The 18,541-nt window shown below is 39.2% G+C and overlaps 1 protein-coding gene across 1 annotated transcript in view; it reads right to left on the reverse strand.

The window, feature by feature from the left end:
* COL25A1 (collagen type XXV alpha 1 chain) overlaps positions 1 to 18,541 on the reverse strand; it is a 427,499-nt gene that overhangs the window by 21,599 nt on the left and 387,359 nt on the right. The window contains exons 28-31 of the mRNA XM_075127572.1: positions 18,156 to 18,218; positions 15,999 to 16,049; positions 15,649 to 15,675; positions 8,778 to 8,831 (exon numbers count right to left, since the gene is read on the reverse strand). Of these exons, the coding sequence (XP_074983673.1) occupies positions 8,778 to 8,831; positions 15,649 to 15,675; positions 15,999 to 16,049; positions 18,156 to 18,218 (195 nt within the window). The remainder of the gene's footprint in view (positions 1 to 8,777; positions 8,832 to 15,648; positions 15,676 to 15,998; positions 16,050 to 18,155; positions 18,219 to 18,541) is intronic.

Raw genomic sequence — 18,541 nt, forward strand, 5'->3', positions numbered from 1 at the left:
GTGTTAGTTTGTATCTGCAAAAAGAAAAGGAGGACTTGTGGCACCTCAGAGACTAACAAATTTATTTGAGCATAAGCTTTTGTTAGCTACAGCTCACTTCATTGGATGCATTCAGTGTTATTAACTTATTCAGTGTTATTAACTTCCAGCCAGCGCTGTGAGCTCATAGCAGCTGGAGTACTGGGCCTTCAGGAGGAGCCCAATACTGTAATGAAAGCTGTGGGTGCTCAATACCTTGCATCCCACTCTGGCTAAACAGCTGAGATTTGCTATGATGAACCACAAAATTACTGTCAACCAAGGCTTGTGTGTAACAGGCAATATTATTAACAGTAATATCGTGAAGACCATACCATATGTAGAACCATACATTTAGCTGCTCAGATACATTAAATAAAAATTCTAACCCGTGGTGAGACAAACGGAAGTGATTCTCACCGAGAGTCCGATCCCACTCCCCACTGAAGTCAATGGAAGAAGAGAGAGTTTCCAAAGAGGGATGCTGTTAAAGCAACTATGCACATCACTTTTTACAAGCCAGTCCAGAGGAAGCATTTCCAGAATGAAACGAAATCTCTAGAAAACAAATGTAAGGTTGGAATCCATACTGGGCTTAGTGTTTTTCAAGGTGACTGACAGAAAAAAAACACCTTTCAAATTAGCTGACACATGGCTCTGCATCAGTGCTGCTGCAGGACCTCTGGTGGTGATCATGTTAAATCGTGTACGCTAAACATAGATATGCCTGGGGAGCAACGAGATGGGAGACTCCAAGAAACATCAAGCCTGCTGCAGTAAATAATGAAAGGTTTGCTTTCCATGGTATTCTTCCCTCTCACTAAGTACTGAACCAACACTCCAGCATAGCCTTTTGGTGGGACTGTGCTGCTGGAGGTGTTGTGTTTTACATGAGACAGAAAAGAGAGGTCCTGGTCACGTACGGTTTTCAAGGCTTCTTGTTTGACTAGGTTCCCCCTGGAGTGTCGCTTGAGTATCTTTTTCACTTCTTTTCCTTAATACAAACAAAGCTTTCGTGTAATGTTCCCGGCATGGAAAGACACCATGTTCCATCCCAGACATTACTACAGTTCAGTGGTAGATGAACTGTCTGCCTCTTGGTGAAATGTACTCTAAAAATCTAGATTATTTATTATCCATTATTAATAGAAAGGGTACGTTTTAAAAGCACAGACTTAGATGTGTGTGTTATCTTTGGGAGTCATGGATGAATCCCTGTGCACTGCTCTGAGAATGTACCACTGAAGTGTAAATTATATTGCTTGGGTAGTAACAGCAAGGAGGCTTCAGAAAAAAAAATAGCTGAAAGAATCTCTTGTTTAATAATCACAGCAACAAAGGATGCATTGGGGGACTGACATTTGATCAAGTTTAGATACTTTACTTTTTGATGAAGATTATAGCTCCTTATATGTGCCGCAGTTTGGATGAGACTAAGTGTCCGATTAAGGTCTTTCTTGATTCCGTTGATCTCCCAACTGTTTCTGACTAGGCAGCGAGACTAGATACCCTTGTAAAACAACAGGAGGTACTAGAAGTAACAGCTGATTTACAAAATTAATCCCCTGGGGCCTCAGCACTTTCTGCCAGAAGAAGCTAAGAGATTTGCTAACCTACTTAATATAACAGCTACAAAGTTCTCTGATCCATATTTGAGATTCATCAAGACTAGTTAATGTCCTTTTGATCTAGACCATATGGAGTCCTCTCAAAATAGGCCCGTATCTTGCTAAACATATGGTAGACATAAAAATACTGGCAAAGGGTTTGGCAAATCAGTTCAGGGAAGTCATCCCATCTATTATACACAAGGATCGAACTGGATATGTACCCTATAGATTTTCTACCTCCAATGTGAAGCACCTGCAGAAAGGTGTTTGGAACATGGGCTCATGCTATCAGTGGCTATGGATTAGGATGGATTAAGGATGGGGGGGGAAGACTTTGGGATTGCTGCCCCGAACAGTGAAATAAACTACTTGCTTCACGGAAACAGACTTTCACAGTCTAGTTTTAAGAAACTCTTAATCTTTTATTTTCAGAATCTTGCCAGTGCAAAAGTAACAATTTGTCGCTCGTCAGTGTTGTTTCCTGCCATTTTAGATCCAGTGTCCTGAATTATGTTGTTCTGTGTTGTGCTGAAGTACTGTATTTGCAGGAACAACACTATATTTGGTGTCTCCCTAGAACCTGCACACAAACTAGATGGAGATCTCATGAGACCACCCCACTGAGAAGATTTTTAAATAAATAAATGTGTTGTCAGAAACACTAACATATTCTGAATGTCTTTAGTGACAGAAGTTTTAGGCAAGCCACATGTTTGAGGTCCTGAAAAGAGCTAAGTTCAGAGACAAAACTTTGCCACACAGATGAGAATCCCTTGCAATTCCTATTTCATTAAGTGTGAATCTTTCAAGACCTTTTGAACTAATAAGAGACTGGAGAAGCCGTTTTGTCTGACAACATTATCGCTGAAATTTACATTAGTTATTGGATGATTAGCCATAGGGAATATATAAAATACAAATACTCCAAAATGTTTGATTGTCCAGAGGGAAAATAGAGTTTACTGGCAAACAGACAATGTAAATTAGCAAAAAGAAAAGGAGTACTTGTGGCACCTTAGAGACTAACCAATTTATTTGAGCATGAGCTTTCGTGAGCTACAGCTCACTTCATCGGATGCATACCGTGCATGCTGCAGTTTCCACGGTATGCATCCGATGAAGTGAGCTGTAGCTCACGAAAGCTCATGCTCAAATAAATTGGTTAGTCTCTAAGGTGCCACAAGTACTCCTTTTCTTTTTGCGAATACAGACTAACACGGCTGTTACTCTGAAAAATGTAAATTAGATGTTGTTAGGGCTTCCAGCCAGCCTTTATATCTATTATTAAACAATCAATTCCATTTTTGGTTAGAAAAATCATTAAAATATAAGCAGAGATGGCTGTAGTAAAAACTCCTGCAGTTCCTGGTGAAATGGCAATGCTGATATTTTCAGTGTACTAATAAAAATGTGAATGTATGTAGCACCTTTCATACCAGAATATCAAAGTGTTTTACAAATTTTAATTCATTGTCATATCTCTTTTACAACAAGAAGCATCACATACAAATATATCATTGTGCACAAAGTGTCATCCTGAAATGCTGCCCATGGTCATCTGAGAGTATTATATTCCCATAAAACAGATGATAATAATTTGCAAAGCTTATACAACATCTTACATTTTTAAAGCACTATTCTCACAATAACCATATAGGGTGGTTAGGCAATTATCACCATCCCAGTTTTACAGAGGGAGAAACTTAGACAAAGAGCATCAAATTCAGCTCTGGATTAAATAGGTGCAACTCTGACTGGAGTCAATGGGAGTTGTATTCCCTTATGCCAGAATTGAATTGGGCCAAGAGAAATTAAATGACTTTACCAAGACTATGCAGTGAATTATTGCCAGATCCAGCATTAGATAATTTCCTGTCTTGGAGTCCCCTGAACCAGTTCTTTAGATCACACTGCCTCCATCTAAATAGGAGTAGTCAGTGTTTGATATTCTAGTGAAATAGCTAAACTCGAAAAAATTCAGATCTGGACAATGTTCCTTCTGCCACATGCCACAGAATGGTAAATGTTATTAGATCAAGTGACTCCATCACTGCCCAAAATCTGTATATACAAAAATGAATCCATATAGTTAAGGGAATTTTATTTTAATTTGGAATTATATTTTAATTTGATTTTCCTTGCTCCCTGAAACATTTAAGGAGTCCTAAATCTGCACTCAACTACAGTGTCTTTTAAAAAGCGAGATTAGCTTTCCAAATTATAAGTATAATATGTGGATTTACAATTTACTTTGTATTTGCAACTGACCCTTCCTCAACATTTCACCTTGAAACATCTGTATAGCCTTCCAACTTAACACTAGCTTCTGTTCCTGAACCAAAGATTTAGTTGTCATCATGTACCATGATCCTGTACCATGATATCCAGCAGCCATACTATGGCCCATTATTTTGAAATGTAGAAGTTGAGGTCCAAGGACAAAATGATTGTGCTCCTGTTTTTGCATACAGAAGCTCAATAAGTGCATGTGCAAATTGTAACGATGCATTAAAATAGCTGATAGTGCATTTATTATTTATTTCAATTTAAATAGTTTAAAAAGACATTTTTACAAAAGTCTAGGCACTCCGACTCATAACAAATGCCACAGCAAAACCCCAACAGCATTAAATAATTATTCAGGCAGGAGCTCTGCAAGCCTGTCACCTACAAAAAAACTTCTTTCCACCCCCCATCATTTAATTGATTTATTATTAGTTTTATTTGTTATTTATATTACTGTAGTGCATAGGAGCCCTAATCATGGACCAGGACCCCATTGTGTTGGGAACTTCACAAACAGAGAACAAAAAAAATGGTTTATAATTTAAGTTTTAATCTTTTCACTCTTTTTTTTTTCTCTTTTTTAAAAAAGGTTTAGAGTGGTTACAGAATTCTTGGTCCTCCACAGTTTACCAGAGAAGACCGGGATGTGTCACAGCAAGGAGCTTAATAAACATAGGAACTTCTTGATTAGGGAGTTCTCTAGTTGCTGCTTAACACGTGGCTCTTCATGTTTATGTTCTTACACTACACAGAGATGTCTCTCTTTCAAAGAAGACTTGAGTAATGTAATCCCCTACAAAAAATAAGCTAGGGCCCTCAAGACCATTAAACTAAACTGAGTGGCAACATTAGCTACTGTACCTGCTTTGGACTACAGGACATGTCTACATCTTATATCTCACCACATATTTTTGCAAAAATGAATCCTCAAGTCATGCAGATCTGTCTCGGATGAGCTGCTGTTAAAGCAAATTGGATCCAGGCCATATAGCAATGACTTCAGTATGGCAGGTCTGAAATAGTGTTACCACAGCTGTTTGTTAGAAATCCAAACAGACGTAATTCTGGGTTTGCGACTCCTAGGAGATTTTAGTCAGTATCAAGTATCATCTTTTGTTTTTTTCTGCAAATTTAAAGTGGCGTTAAGGTTGACAGGCTCATAGTTAAAATCCCTGGCCCCCATCTTATTTAGACTGAAATCGATAGGAAATTTCCTACGGATTTTCAATGGGAACAGGCTCAGTTTCTAGCTTCTACCTTAAAAAACAGTGATAATTAAATGATGCTTTCCAGATTTTGAGGACACCCCTCAGATCCTCTAAGAACAAGAACTGTAAAAATCCCTGTTCCTCACTGGATGACTCAGCAGTCATAAATATGGAGCACTGAGCTTTTTGATATTGTGCATGTACACAATCAAATCACACTGTCTTCTGCTTTCTCCATTTTCTCCATCATTCTAGGCACACAAGACAATGAAACTGACCAAAAACCTGTTCTGTGCAACATTCAGAATGCAGGAGTCTTACTAGTTTCTTCCTGATCTGTGATTGCAAAATACCCATTACCCTGGATTCCTCTTTGTTAGTGAACAACAGAAGCATCTCCTACAACCTAAGTAGATGAATGTGTGGTCAGCAAGAATACTGTGGGAGACCGTGTCAAAAGCTTTGCTAAGGTCAAGGAACAACACATCCATTGCTTTCCCCTCATCCACAGAGCCAGTTATCTCGTCATAGAAGGCAATTAGATTAGTGAGGCATGACTTGCCCTTGGTGAATCCATGCTGACTGTTCCTGATCACTTTCCTCTCCTCCAAGTGCTTCAGAATTGATTCCTTGAGGACCTGCTCCATGATTTTTCCAGGCTGACTGGCCTATAGTTCCCAGGATGCTCCTCCTTCCCTTTTTTAAAGGTGGGTGCTACATTAGTCTTTTTCCAGTCATCCGGGACCTCCCCCGATTGCCATGAGTTTTCAAAGATAATGGCCAATGGCTCTGCAATCACATCCGCCAACGCCTTTAGCACTCTCAGATGCAGTGCATCCGGCCCCATGGACTTGTGCTCCTCCAGCTTTTCACTTCTTTCTCCACAGAGGGCTGGTCACCTCCTCCCCATGCTGTGCTGCCCAGTGCAGTAGTCTGGGAGCTGACCTTGTTCGTGAAGACAGAGGCAAAAAAAGCATTGAGTACATTAGCTTTTTCCACATCCTCTGTCACTAGGTTGCCTCCCTCATTCAGTAAGGGGCCCACACTTTCCTTGACTTTCTTCTTGTTGCTAACAAGAAACCGTTCTTGTTACTCTTAACATCTCTTGCTAGTTGCAACTCCAAGTGTGATTTGGCCTTCCTGATTTCACTCCTGCATGCCTGAGCAATATTTTTATCCTCTTCCCTGGTCATTTGTCCAATCTTCCACTTCTTGTAAGCTTCTTTTTTGTGTTTAAGATCAGCAAGGATTTCACGGTTCAGCCAAGCTGGTTGCCTGCCATATTTACTATTCTTTCTACACGTCGGGATGGTTTGTCCCTGTAACCTCAATAAGCATTCTCTAAAATACAGCCAGCTCTCTTGGACTCCTTTCCCCCTCATGTTATTCTCTCAGGGGATCCTGCCCATCAGTTCCCTGAGGTTGTCAAAATCTGTTTTTCTGAAGTCCAGTGTCCGTATTCTGCTGCTCTTCTTTCTTCCCTGTGTCAGGATCCTGAACTCAACCATCTCATGGCCACTGCCTCCCAGGTTCCCATCCACTTTTGCTTCCCCTACTAATTCTTCCCAGTTTGTGAGCAGAAGGTCAAGAAGAGTTCTGCCCCTAGTTGGTTCCTCCAGCACTTGCACCAGGAAATTGTCCCCTACGCTTTCCAAAAACTTCCTGGATTGTCTCTGCACCGCTGTATTGCTCCCCCAGCAGAAATCAGGGTGACTGAAGTCTCCCATGAGAACCAGGGAACTTCCGTGAGTTGCCGGAAGAAAGCCTCGTCCACCTCATCCCCCTGGTCCGGTGGTCTATAGCAGACTCCCACCACGACATCACCCTTGTTGTTCACACTTTTAAACTTAATCCAGAGACTCTCCGGTTTTTCCTGCAGTTTCATACTGGAGCTCTGAGCAGTCATACTGCTCTCTTACATACAATGCAACTCCCCCACCTTTTCTGCCCTGCCTGTCCTTCCTGAACTGTTTATATCCAACCATGACAGTACTCCAGTCATGTGAGTTATCCCACCAAGTCTCTGTTATTCCAATCACATCATAATTCCTTGACTGTGCCAGGACTTTCAGTTCTCCCTGCTTGTTTCCCAGGCTTCTTGCATTTGTGTATAGGCACTTGAGATAACTTGCTGTTTGTCCTGCTTTCTTAGGATGAGGCAGGAGCCCACCCCTTTCGCGCTCTCCTGCTCGTGCTTCCTCCCGGTATCCCAGGTCCCCACTTACCTCAGGGTTTTGGTCTCCTTCCCCCGGTGAACCTAGTTTAAAGCCCGCCTCACTGATGTAGTATGGCACTAACAAATGGTCACTCATCCTGAAGTAATTGTAGTTCTTTGAGATGTCTCCCCAAGGGTGCTCCACTTTAGGTGCGCTAGAGATTTCTCATAGCAGTGTCCATCTGGCCTGCACATGTATGCTTGTCAGTCTCCTGCCCTGTGCCATTGCTGTATAGCACTGCGTGGGCAAACCACCCTCAGTTCCTTCTCTACTGTGAAGCCTTATAGCAGAGAACTCCAAAGCAGTGGGGAAGGCAGGCAGGTAGTGGTAGTGGAGCACCAATAGGGACACACATCTTGTAGAACTACAGTTACTGCACAGGGTGAGTAACTATTTCTTCTTCAAGTAGTGTCCCTTCAGGTGCTCCACACTAGGTGACTACCAAGCAATTCTCCTTAAGGCAGAGGGGGCTTCAGTGTTGAGTCCAGTATGGAAGAAAGTACAGCCAAGCCGAACACAGTATCAGAAGCTGAGTCGTGAGCTATTGCGTAGTGTTCAGCGAATGTATGCAGACAAGCCAAGTAGTGGCCTTACATATTCCAATAATGGGTATGTTTTTGAGAAATGCCGTAGAGGTGGAAATGGACCTCGTAGAGTGAGTATGTATGTCCGTAGGTGCTTGAATATTACCAGATTCATAGCAAGAATTAATGCAGTCAGCTATTCACGTAGAAAGTCTTTGATTAGAGACTGCAGGCCCTTTCAATCTACCTGCAAGCAAGACATCAATTTGGAGGTCTTTCTGAAGGGTTTAGTCCTATCCAGACAGAAGGCCCTGGACAGTGATTGGTAAGCAAATGGCAAAGTATATCAGATAAGGAAACCATCTTTGTCTGGGCCAGGTTGCAACTATTAGGATGACTCTAGATTTGTCCTTCTTTATTTTGAGCAGCTACCCCCACACATTTCTCTGTGCCCCCCCAGGGGGGGTGCACCCCACAGATTGGAGACCTCTGTTTTAGATCATACCCTTAGCAATGCATATTGTCAATATCTTTGCCTTGTTGTAACTGACTGAAACACAGGAAACAATTCTCCTGCTGCTGCACAAGAAGGACTAGCATACACCTCCCTTCCTCTCATCTTTGTGACCGCGGCAGGTTTTAACAGGAATAAAAAGCAATAAAAACTTATTTGAGTAACTAAATTAAGCAGATATGACTGAATACACTCAGGGAGTAGATCATATGAGTAAGAAGGTGCTATTTTTACATGTTTCAGATTAAAAATGCACTTTAAACTATTTTAGGAAGTCTGACCCTTAAACACAGGAGGTACTATTCTGCTCACTAACATTTGTGTGTGTCATTAGTTTTAGAACAACATTTTGCCACAATGTTTTCTTCATAAGGAGAAACATCTGAATAATGTGTACTTACTCTATCTCCTTTAGGACCTGCTGGGCCATGTGGACCGACTGGGCCATCCATACCCTAAAAGATTAAACAAACAAGTAGTGAAAAACAAATGCCCTGAAATCTGTTAGCGGTTCTTAATTGCAGATTTATTCTGGTCAGGAACTACCTTAGGATCAGTTCAGCTCCCACTGGCTGAAAATATAGGTTGAGATTGTCAAATCTTAATGATGCTGGGAATTGGGCATCCAAATCCACTAGGGGGTTTGAAAATCCCATCTATAAACTATTAGCTATGATGTATGTAGCTCATCTTTCATCTAATTGGTTTGTACTTTATTGCTTTAAATCAACAGATTAATAAAGGTTTTAAAATGTAGAGTGTATTTCTGCCACTAGGAGTTAAAGGGTTAAACAAGGAGGTTTATACTAAAAATTGTGTAGATTAAATATAAGAGGCCATAATGACGAATGACAGGCTTAACAAGGCCTTTAAATACATAGCTATGTTGTTCCTTCACTTTTCCCCTTCCTTCTTCATCATTATAAATGCCACAGCAGTTAACATTTGTTGTAAATATCAAAAGGCTCAACATCGAGTTGTCGAAGTTTTGCACCACTCTCACAGACTCCGTATTACCTGGTCTTGTGAAGGTAGTACAAAACTCATCAGGGCTTCAGATTATACAGAGAAGCCTAATTTTACCAAGTAGAACAAGCGCTAGTGAAACTATTGCTTTTTACACTTCTTGTTGTTGCTTTCTCAGCTCAGAATTGATGTTCCAAGCATGGCATGGTTTCCACTACTGAAGTCAGACGGAACAGTACAAATAAAAGACAGGAAAAGGAAGATATACAGCATGCTTCATTCAAATGGCAGTTCTCCTTACATGGGATTTGAAAGCTAGTCTCAGGGACAAAGCTACAATTTCCAAGGCCAATGTAAATCCAAGATGAACATAAAGCTCAGAAAGAAGATGAATATACTTAGATATTCTGAGCCATGTCCCCGTTTTAACAGATTTTCCTGTACACCTATATAAACTAGGCCAGCTCCAACCAAAATTTCACCCCATAATACATTAAGATTCAGAGCCCCATCTATAGAGCACGCCACTACCTGTCCCCCACTGCTAACCAGTACCAAGACTTTCTTCAGATTCAGCATCATGTAAGTTGCTTGATAAATTTTGCCTCATTCCATGTAAGTCACATGTATAAACTAGGCAAATAGGACCACTGTGAAACACATAGACTCAGTAGCAAAGCATGACACAGGAATGCAAGGGACTCACCCGGGGTCCTGGCTTTCCGTCTAAGCCAGATGCTCCCTGTATGATTAGGTGGAAGCATGGATGATGGGTATAACATGAATGACAAGAATGTGAGATTAGTAAGTGGTGTTGATGAATAAACATAACTTAAACACAGAATATAAGCTGTTACGGGGTTCTGGAATGAGGATTACATTATTACAATATGTTAGTTAAAAAATTACATACAACATTAAGAGCCGGATTCTGATCTCAGTTACATTGGTTTTACACTGATGTAACATCACAGACCTGATGGAATTACTCCTGATTTACACCAGCGTACCTGAGATCAGAATGAGGCCCTAGATATATTAGTGTTACAAACATCAGACATTATGGTGTTTCTTGTGCTTTAATATGCATATACTTAATTTATAAATTAACTAACAAGTTGTCTAATGTGAATTATAAAATACTGACAATACTGACTACTCTACTTTGCAATGAAATTAAAATATACATTTTAACATCGATAAGAAGAGTTTAAGCTGAAGAAAATTGTGTTACATCACCAACAAAATCTTGGCCCTCATTACAATGGTTTTATTCGTTTTCAAGAGCCCAGGAGACAATGACGTTTCCTATTTTTACCAGCAAATTACAATTGTAGCGCATGTTCATGAACATTGGATCTAATTCCAGGCTGGAAGTGCAGATATGCATTGCACTTTGGGCTATTCAGTTTAACATCCTCAGGGACTGGCTGACCCCTGGTGGATTTTATATGAATAACATAAGACTGGTATACTGGAAACTATTTGCTGGATTATCAAAGGGACTTTTTGTCAACTTGAAAATTGCTAGTTTCACTGAAAGACACTAAAATCTTTCTGGTAAAGGTGACATTCCTCAGAGTCTCTCTGCAAATCTTTAAAAACTTTTGACCAGATTTTTTCTGATCTTTTTTAAAATGCTGCTGCGCACAATATCTACACAACAACAGGGGAAGCAGATTGACTATAAAGTGGAAAACGTTAAATTGACTTTTCACAAACTGCTGTCAAATGCACAAAGGAAACATAAAATATATTGTTTTTCTTCTAATCACTTTCAGCTCTGGTGTCTCTTGGGACAAAATTTTCAAATGGAAATGTGATTTTTAAGTCAATTATGTCCCTTTAAGATCAATTTATGCCAAGTACATATAATGAAAACTGTTCTGAACAGTACAAGGCAAAAGTACAAACAAACAACCAAACAAAAAATCCAGCATCTCTGGCTGAATGGGGAATGTTTTAAAATTCTAGAAGCCAATTCCCAAGGTCTTTACTCAAATTTTACTCAGTCCTGACTCAGGCAAACCTCCCACTTTAGTGGCAGTTCTTCAATGAAATATCACTGAGGATACATCAAAATTAAAACACAACGTGTTTGATAAAACCACGTTTTTAAAGCAAACACCACACAACATTGAAATCACAACATGATTAATGTAATGGGGCTGACAGCATCCTCGTGAGGCTATTAACACTGTCCACTGACACGTGACAAAAAGAAACTGACAGCACTGTGTGTTACAGGATGTGACTTTGGACAATGGTACAGACTCTAGATACAACAAAACAAGACTGATGTTCTGCTCCAACATGATAGAGGTTTATAAATGCTGTTGAGTAAACCAGATTTGTTGGTTGAAAGTAGAGAGAAAAAGTCTGTGATTTGCACTGAAATTGAATAGTTTTTTTTACTTACTGGAAGACCAAGGGGCCCTCTGTCACCCTTTTGACCTGGTTCACCCTTCAATCCTTTAAGACCATTTAACCCTGGTTCACCCTAAATGTAAAAGTATAAATGCCAATTTTTTGGTGCTATAATGGGTAGTTAAGCTGGGACAGAAGAGAGCCAGTCTTAGATGTAGCTGCAAATTCCAGTTCAAAACAAAAGCAAGTTCTTTTCAGTGTAAGGTACTAATTCAGCATTCACAGATTATTGGCAATTTACATGGAGATATTATACTGACCTGTGCTAAAATATACAATAGACAATGACTGGTCATTTTAAATACAACTGTGTGTTGAAATAATACAAGAAACTGCTGTGTAAAACTTTCCTGACTCACTTCTAAATAATTATTGAAGTATTTGTCTCATGTGGGGTCAATTGTAATTTTCCTGCCTCCTGAGTTTCCTCTATGCCCACACGTTTCTGTCATAGACTGATAATTCAAAAGAAAAGAAAAACCTTAGACAAGAATATTAGAGATTGTATTTTGTTCAGATTAGTAATAATTGATTTCTGCAGTGAGATCTGCAGAAAGGTGCATTTTGTGTGGAAGTACATTCTCTTCCAATGACAAACTGGAATTTGCAACACAGTCTTATGTAAAGATACTTTAAACCTTTAAGCACTCATAGTTAAACAGGAAATTAAGAGGAGCAGTGTGTTGTATGGGGACAATGCATTTTGGGGGTCCATCCTTCACTGATCTCACAAAAAAGCTATTTATAGTAGAACAAAAGATGTTGTGGAAAGATTGAGATTATCTAGTTACTTGGACATCGCTCTATTAAAAATGGTGAAGTGAATAATGGTGAACCTAGGGTATGTGTAAAGGCATCTTCACACTATGTAAAACTACCACAGCATGGTGGCTCTATAGACAACTCAGGGTGCTAACAATACCTGCTTCCAGTGAGAAATGGAAATGCATAGGATTTTCTCTGTGCGAAGGACGGTGCCCTGCTCCCAGGGTTTCTCACAAACAAACAAACAAACAAACCATAAAAGAATTTAATCTATGCTTCTGCTTTCAGTGATGTCTCTTTTGTCCCTGCCTTAAAACAGGAGCCATTTCTCTATTCTTCCTCCATTTGAGTGAATGGATGTCTCTACAATGGAGCTGGAAATTGTAATTTCCAGCTTAAATAGACATATCCATGCTTTGTCCCTTTCCTGACATTTGGAAGCAGAAATCCTACAAAAACTTGACTCTCAGGTCAAAAGTCCAAAGTAAGACAGGTGCTAAGCTGGAATAGAACTAGGGTTGTCAATTAATCACAGTTAAATCACGCGATTAACTCAATAACATTAATTGCGATTAAAAAAATTAATCGTGACTAATCACAGTTTTTAATCGCACTGTTAAACAACAGAATACCAATTAAAATTTACTAAATATTTTGGATGTTTTTCTATATTTTCATATATATATATTTTAGCCTGTGTTGTAATTGAAATCAAAGGGTATATTATTTTTCATTACAAATATTTGCACTGTAAAAATTATAAACAAAAGAAACGGTATTTTTCAATTCACCTCATACAAGTACTGTAGTGCAATCTCTTTGTCATGAAAGTGAAACTTACAAATGTAGATTTTTTTTGTTACATAACTGCACTCAAAAACAATGGAAAACTTTAGAGCCTACAAGTCCACTCAGTCCTACTTCTTGTTCAGCCAATCGCGAAGACAAACAAGTTTGTTTACATTTACAGGAGATAATGCTGCCCTCTTCTTATTTACAATGTCACCAGAAAGTGAGAATAGGCATTTGCATGGCACTTTTGTAGCCGGCATTGCAAGTCATTCACATGCCAAATATGCTAAACATTCGGAGGCCCCTTCATACTTCGGCCACCATTCCAGAGGACATGCTTCCATGCTGATGACACTCGTTAATAAAATAATGCATTAATTAAATTTGTGACTGAACTCCTTTGGGGAGAATTGTATGTCCCTTGCTCTGTTTTATCCACATTCTGCCTTATATTTCATGTTATAGCAGTCTCAGATGATGACCCAGCACATGTTGTTCATTTTAAGAACATTTTCACTGCAGATTTCACAAAACGCAAAGAACATACTGATGTGAGATTTCTAAAGATAGCTACAGCACTCAACCCAAGGTTTAAGAATCTGAAGTGCCTTCCAAAATCTGATCAGGACAGGGTGTGGAGCATGCTTTCAGAAATCTTAAAAGAGCAACACTCCAATGCTGAAACTACAGAACCCAAACCACCAAAAAAGAAAATCAACCTTCTGCTGGTGGCATCTGACTCAGATAATGAAAATGAACATGTGTCGGTTCATACTGCTTTGGATTGTTATCGAGCAGAACCCGTCTTCAGCATGGACATATGTCCCTTAGAATGGTGGTTGAAGGATGAAGGGACATATGAATCTTTGGAACATCTGGCACATAAATTACTTGCGACGCCGGTTACAACAGTGCCATGGGAACATCTGTTCTCACTTTCAGGTGACTTTGTAAACAAGAAGCGGGCAGCATTATCTCCTGCAAATGTAAACAAACTTGCTTGTCTTAGCGATTGGCTGAATAAGAAGTAGGACTGAGCAGACTTGCGGGCTCTAAAATTTTATATTGTTTTATTTCTGAATGCAGGGTTTTTTGTACATAATTCTATATCTGTAAGTTCAACTTTCATGATAAGGAGATTGCACTACAGTACTCGTATTAGATGAATTGAAAATACTATTTCTTTTGTTTTTTTACAGTGCAAATACTTGTAATCAAAAATAAATATAAAGTGAGCACTGTACACTTTGTATTCTGTGATGTAATTGAAATCAATATATTTGAAAATGTAGAAAACATCCAAAATATTTAAATAAATGGTATTCTATTCTTGTTTAACAGTGCGATTAATCATGATTAATTTTTTTAATCGCTTGATAGCCCTAAATAGAACTGATTTCAGAAGATCATTACTGAACCAAGCCTCCAATGCCAGGCAAAGTTTGACATAGTCTAACTGTGACTCAAACCTTTAAAAAGGGATATTTCTATCTCATCCCCCGTACCTCAAAAACCAAATAATCCTTTTTTAGAAAGCTGAATATGAAAAGAGAAATGTAATGATTAAAATGGTTGTTACAGGATTCATTATGCTTGAGTGTGATACTAAATTTTTGAACTAATGTGTTAATTTAATTAAAATACAAATTAAACCATGGTTTCTTTTAATCTTTCCAAAATCATCCATGTTTTCAGGAAACTGGCTGTTGTCTAAAACTTTTGCAGGGTTTCTGGGGTATGTGTCATGCGCACATTCTATGCTAGGGATGAGGGAGTGTTTCCAGCAGCACTAAGATATATACTGATGCCTGGTGTGGGACTCCTAGTGGGGACTGTGGGAAGGAAGGTGAACTTGTGTTGGAAGGCCTAGGAGATGGGAGAGAGAGCAGAGGAAGAGGAAAAGAGGCATATCTGGAAACCAGTTTGTTTGATTTCTCCTCCTCCATGTACAACACACTCATCCTCTGTGTTCTAAAGCGTAATTTAAGGCAATTGCAAATCACTAATTAGAATAGCATGAAACTCTCACCAGCAAATAGGAGGCTAGGTAATTTTAATACCAGTTCATAATCATAATTATAAAAATCTAGTCCAATTTATGCTCATGTGTAACACACACAAGCAATCATCATAAATTATTACAATTCAAAAATATCCTTTAACTTTTACTTTAGTATCTGCTTAAAGGCTTAAGAGTATCAGAAATATTTCACAAATAAATGAGACAAAGGACACAACATAGATGCATGCTTCACTATGGTTAACAAAGAACATAGCATGGCACATTACAGATTTAAGGAATCCAGGCAATTATTCATTTACCTTTGGGCCAGGCAGTCCATGGGGTCCCTGAAAATAAAGATTCCATCTTTAATGAAGAAAATAAAGGTTTGTTGCCTTTTCTAGGTACAAGTTGCACCTGCATTTTTCTTTTTACAAAATAAATTGCAAGTGCCAATATAAATAATTGCACCGCTAAGTACCCCACTGGGGGAACAAAACAGGGAAACACATTTATACCCACAATTAATTTCTCCACTTCCTAAGAACTTTGGGTTAGGATCCAAATACAGGTCCAAAATCCAGGGCTTGGGTCCATCTCTAATAGTCATGTACTCTCAGCACTTTTATTAAGCAAGCATTACAATGTGGAGAGGGAAAGAAAGACTTACCATAGGGCCTGGTGACCCATGCGGCCCTGGTGGTCCTGAGGGTCCTATGATCTACATATAGAAAATGATGTCATTAGCTCATGTAGTGAAGGGATCTCCCTTGTAAATACAGGAAGTCAGACTCTTTCTCCCCAGCTCTCTGCTAACATCGTTTGTCACCATTCAGATGAAGAATACTGCAGAGTGCTGCAGTTGCTGGAGAGCACTTTAAAAAGTAACAGCATAACTTGCACATATATATGGCATCTTTAGCTTTGTACTTGGAGTGCTTCTCAGACGTGGCTATTATTTGCACTTAATGGACGGGGTATCTGAGGTACAGAGAGAAAAAAATGACATGTCCAAGGTCATACTTCAGGTCAGATGCGGAGCTACAAACAGAATACAGGGTCTCCTGACTCCCAGTCCTCCACTCAAACCATTAGATAACTTTAAAACACTAGCTAGTAGTAAACTTCTTCAAATGCTGTTGGCTCTTTTATTTTCTGGTACATATTCCCTGCTACACTTGCAATCTATATACTACAGGAATAGCGAAGAATGCTGGGATGCCATTCCCTGGTTCCTTTCCAATCCTGATCAATGGAGATAAAACTAAACAATTTACCTTAAGTCTTGGGACATATCTAGATTGCCCTCTTCCTCCCTTTTTATTTGATTTAGTCCAACAAGCACTACTTGCACAAATGTTCAGGCTTAATCCCAATGATGAAGTCATTACAACAGGTAATCAGGTTATTCAGTTTTCAGCATGTGTTCATTACATGCTGGTTTACTTTACTGATCCCACCAAATCCAGAAATAAGAATTTCATTCTGGTATTTATAATGTTTAACACCACTTCTCACACTGGGCTCAATCCAAAATAGCTATGAATTGTGACTTATGAGAGCAGTACTGAGAGCTACCAGGAGGGCTGCCGAGCAGCACAGCCAGTTCTAGGGTTTAACATATAGCGCTAATCACTTTTCTAGCCAAACCTCTGAGGTTAAGTGTGGTGTCAACAAAGCAGGTTTTAAAATATAAAATAGGACGAAGAGAGAAGGGTTGATAATGGATGGTGGGAATCTGTCCTGGAAGTGGAGAGGAGTGGGATGGAAAAGAAAACAAGGACGATTGCCATGGCTGTTTTCTCTGGGGGATAAGCCTTTTACAAAAACACTACTAGGAAATTCAGCAAGATCTTTGTGTTCCACACACACATAATGTTGGAAAGAAACTAATTGATTTTCCCTTCAGAGCTAGATTGAGACATTTGTGCTCTGTAGTGAGAAATGGGATCTAGAGATGCCAGGACAGGGAGCCAGCAACTCTTGAATTCTTATCCTAGCTCTAATATTGGCTGCCTGTTGTCTTGGACAAGATGCTTAACCTCTTTGCTTCAGTTTCATGATCTATAATATTGAGCTGATGGTACTTACCTATATCACAGGAGCCTTGTGTGAGGTTTTTATTTATGTTTGTAAAATGTTTTGAAGAGCCACATATATGTCTGATACTGCAAACACTTACTCATGTGAGTAATTCTGAATATTTCCATGGGACTATTCATGCCAGTAAAGATGCACCCCTGAAGCCATTAAGGACCGGATATAATGCTCAACCAAATCAATGGGAGTCCTTCATTTGACTTTAATGGGCTTTGGATTGGGGCCTACTATCATTATAGCCCTTTGGAGATCTGGTACTCACTGTACAAGGCTGACAGATAGATAAACAGATTGCTGAGACAAGAAATTCCCATCAGTCTTAACTCTCTGTCTTATCTCTCTATGATTCAACACAAGAAGGGATGGTTTCTATTCTCAGTGAAGCCAATGGGAGTTTTGTCAATGACTTATGTAGGGGGTCTGGATTCTTATATAGTTTTTAAAACATAGTATAGGGCTAAGTTAGTGAACTAGTGACCTACTTTCCAGAAGTCTGTATAGAGCAGTGATTCTCAAATTATTGTCCATCAGTGGTCTCCTTTGCCCACCGCGGTCGATCATAGAGTGAAACATTTAAACAACCCAAAAGTAGGAAACTGTTGGGGTTGGTAGGAGAGATCATCCATGAAGGTCCCTCTTTCTCTCATATGAAGTGTCCCTCAGAATGAAAAGGTGGAGAACCACTGCCACAATAATGAGCACATCACAATAGCATGGCAAGACTTACAGAAGGACCTTGAGGACCAGGCAAACCAACATCTCCTTTTTCTCCTTTCATACCATTGGCTCCCTATAAAATCATTATAAAGAGTTATTAAACAATTTCTGTCTTATTAACAATTGAATTCACTGTAGAGAAAAGAACATTTTTGTAATTAAATATTTATGCTTTTCATAATAAAAGTTTTGCTTGTAACGGAATTGTATCTCTAACTGTCATGACTTTCATACTTGACACCATGTATTATAAATGTACGCTTATTGCAAAATCCCATGATAATAGCCAGTAAGCACTAGACTATCAAACAATTACAAATATTAATTTTAACTTGCATGGTTAAAAATATAGATAGAGCAGATAGCAAGGAGTTTATTAAAAGTTCTTTGTATTGT

Source organism: Caretta caretta, chromosome 4, assembly GCF_965140235.1.
Source record: "Caretta caretta isolate rCarCar2 chromosome 4, rCarCar1.hap1, whole genome shotgun sequence".
Taxonomy (NCBI): Eukaryota; Metazoa; Chordata; order Testudines; family Cheloniidae; genus Caretta; species Caretta caretta.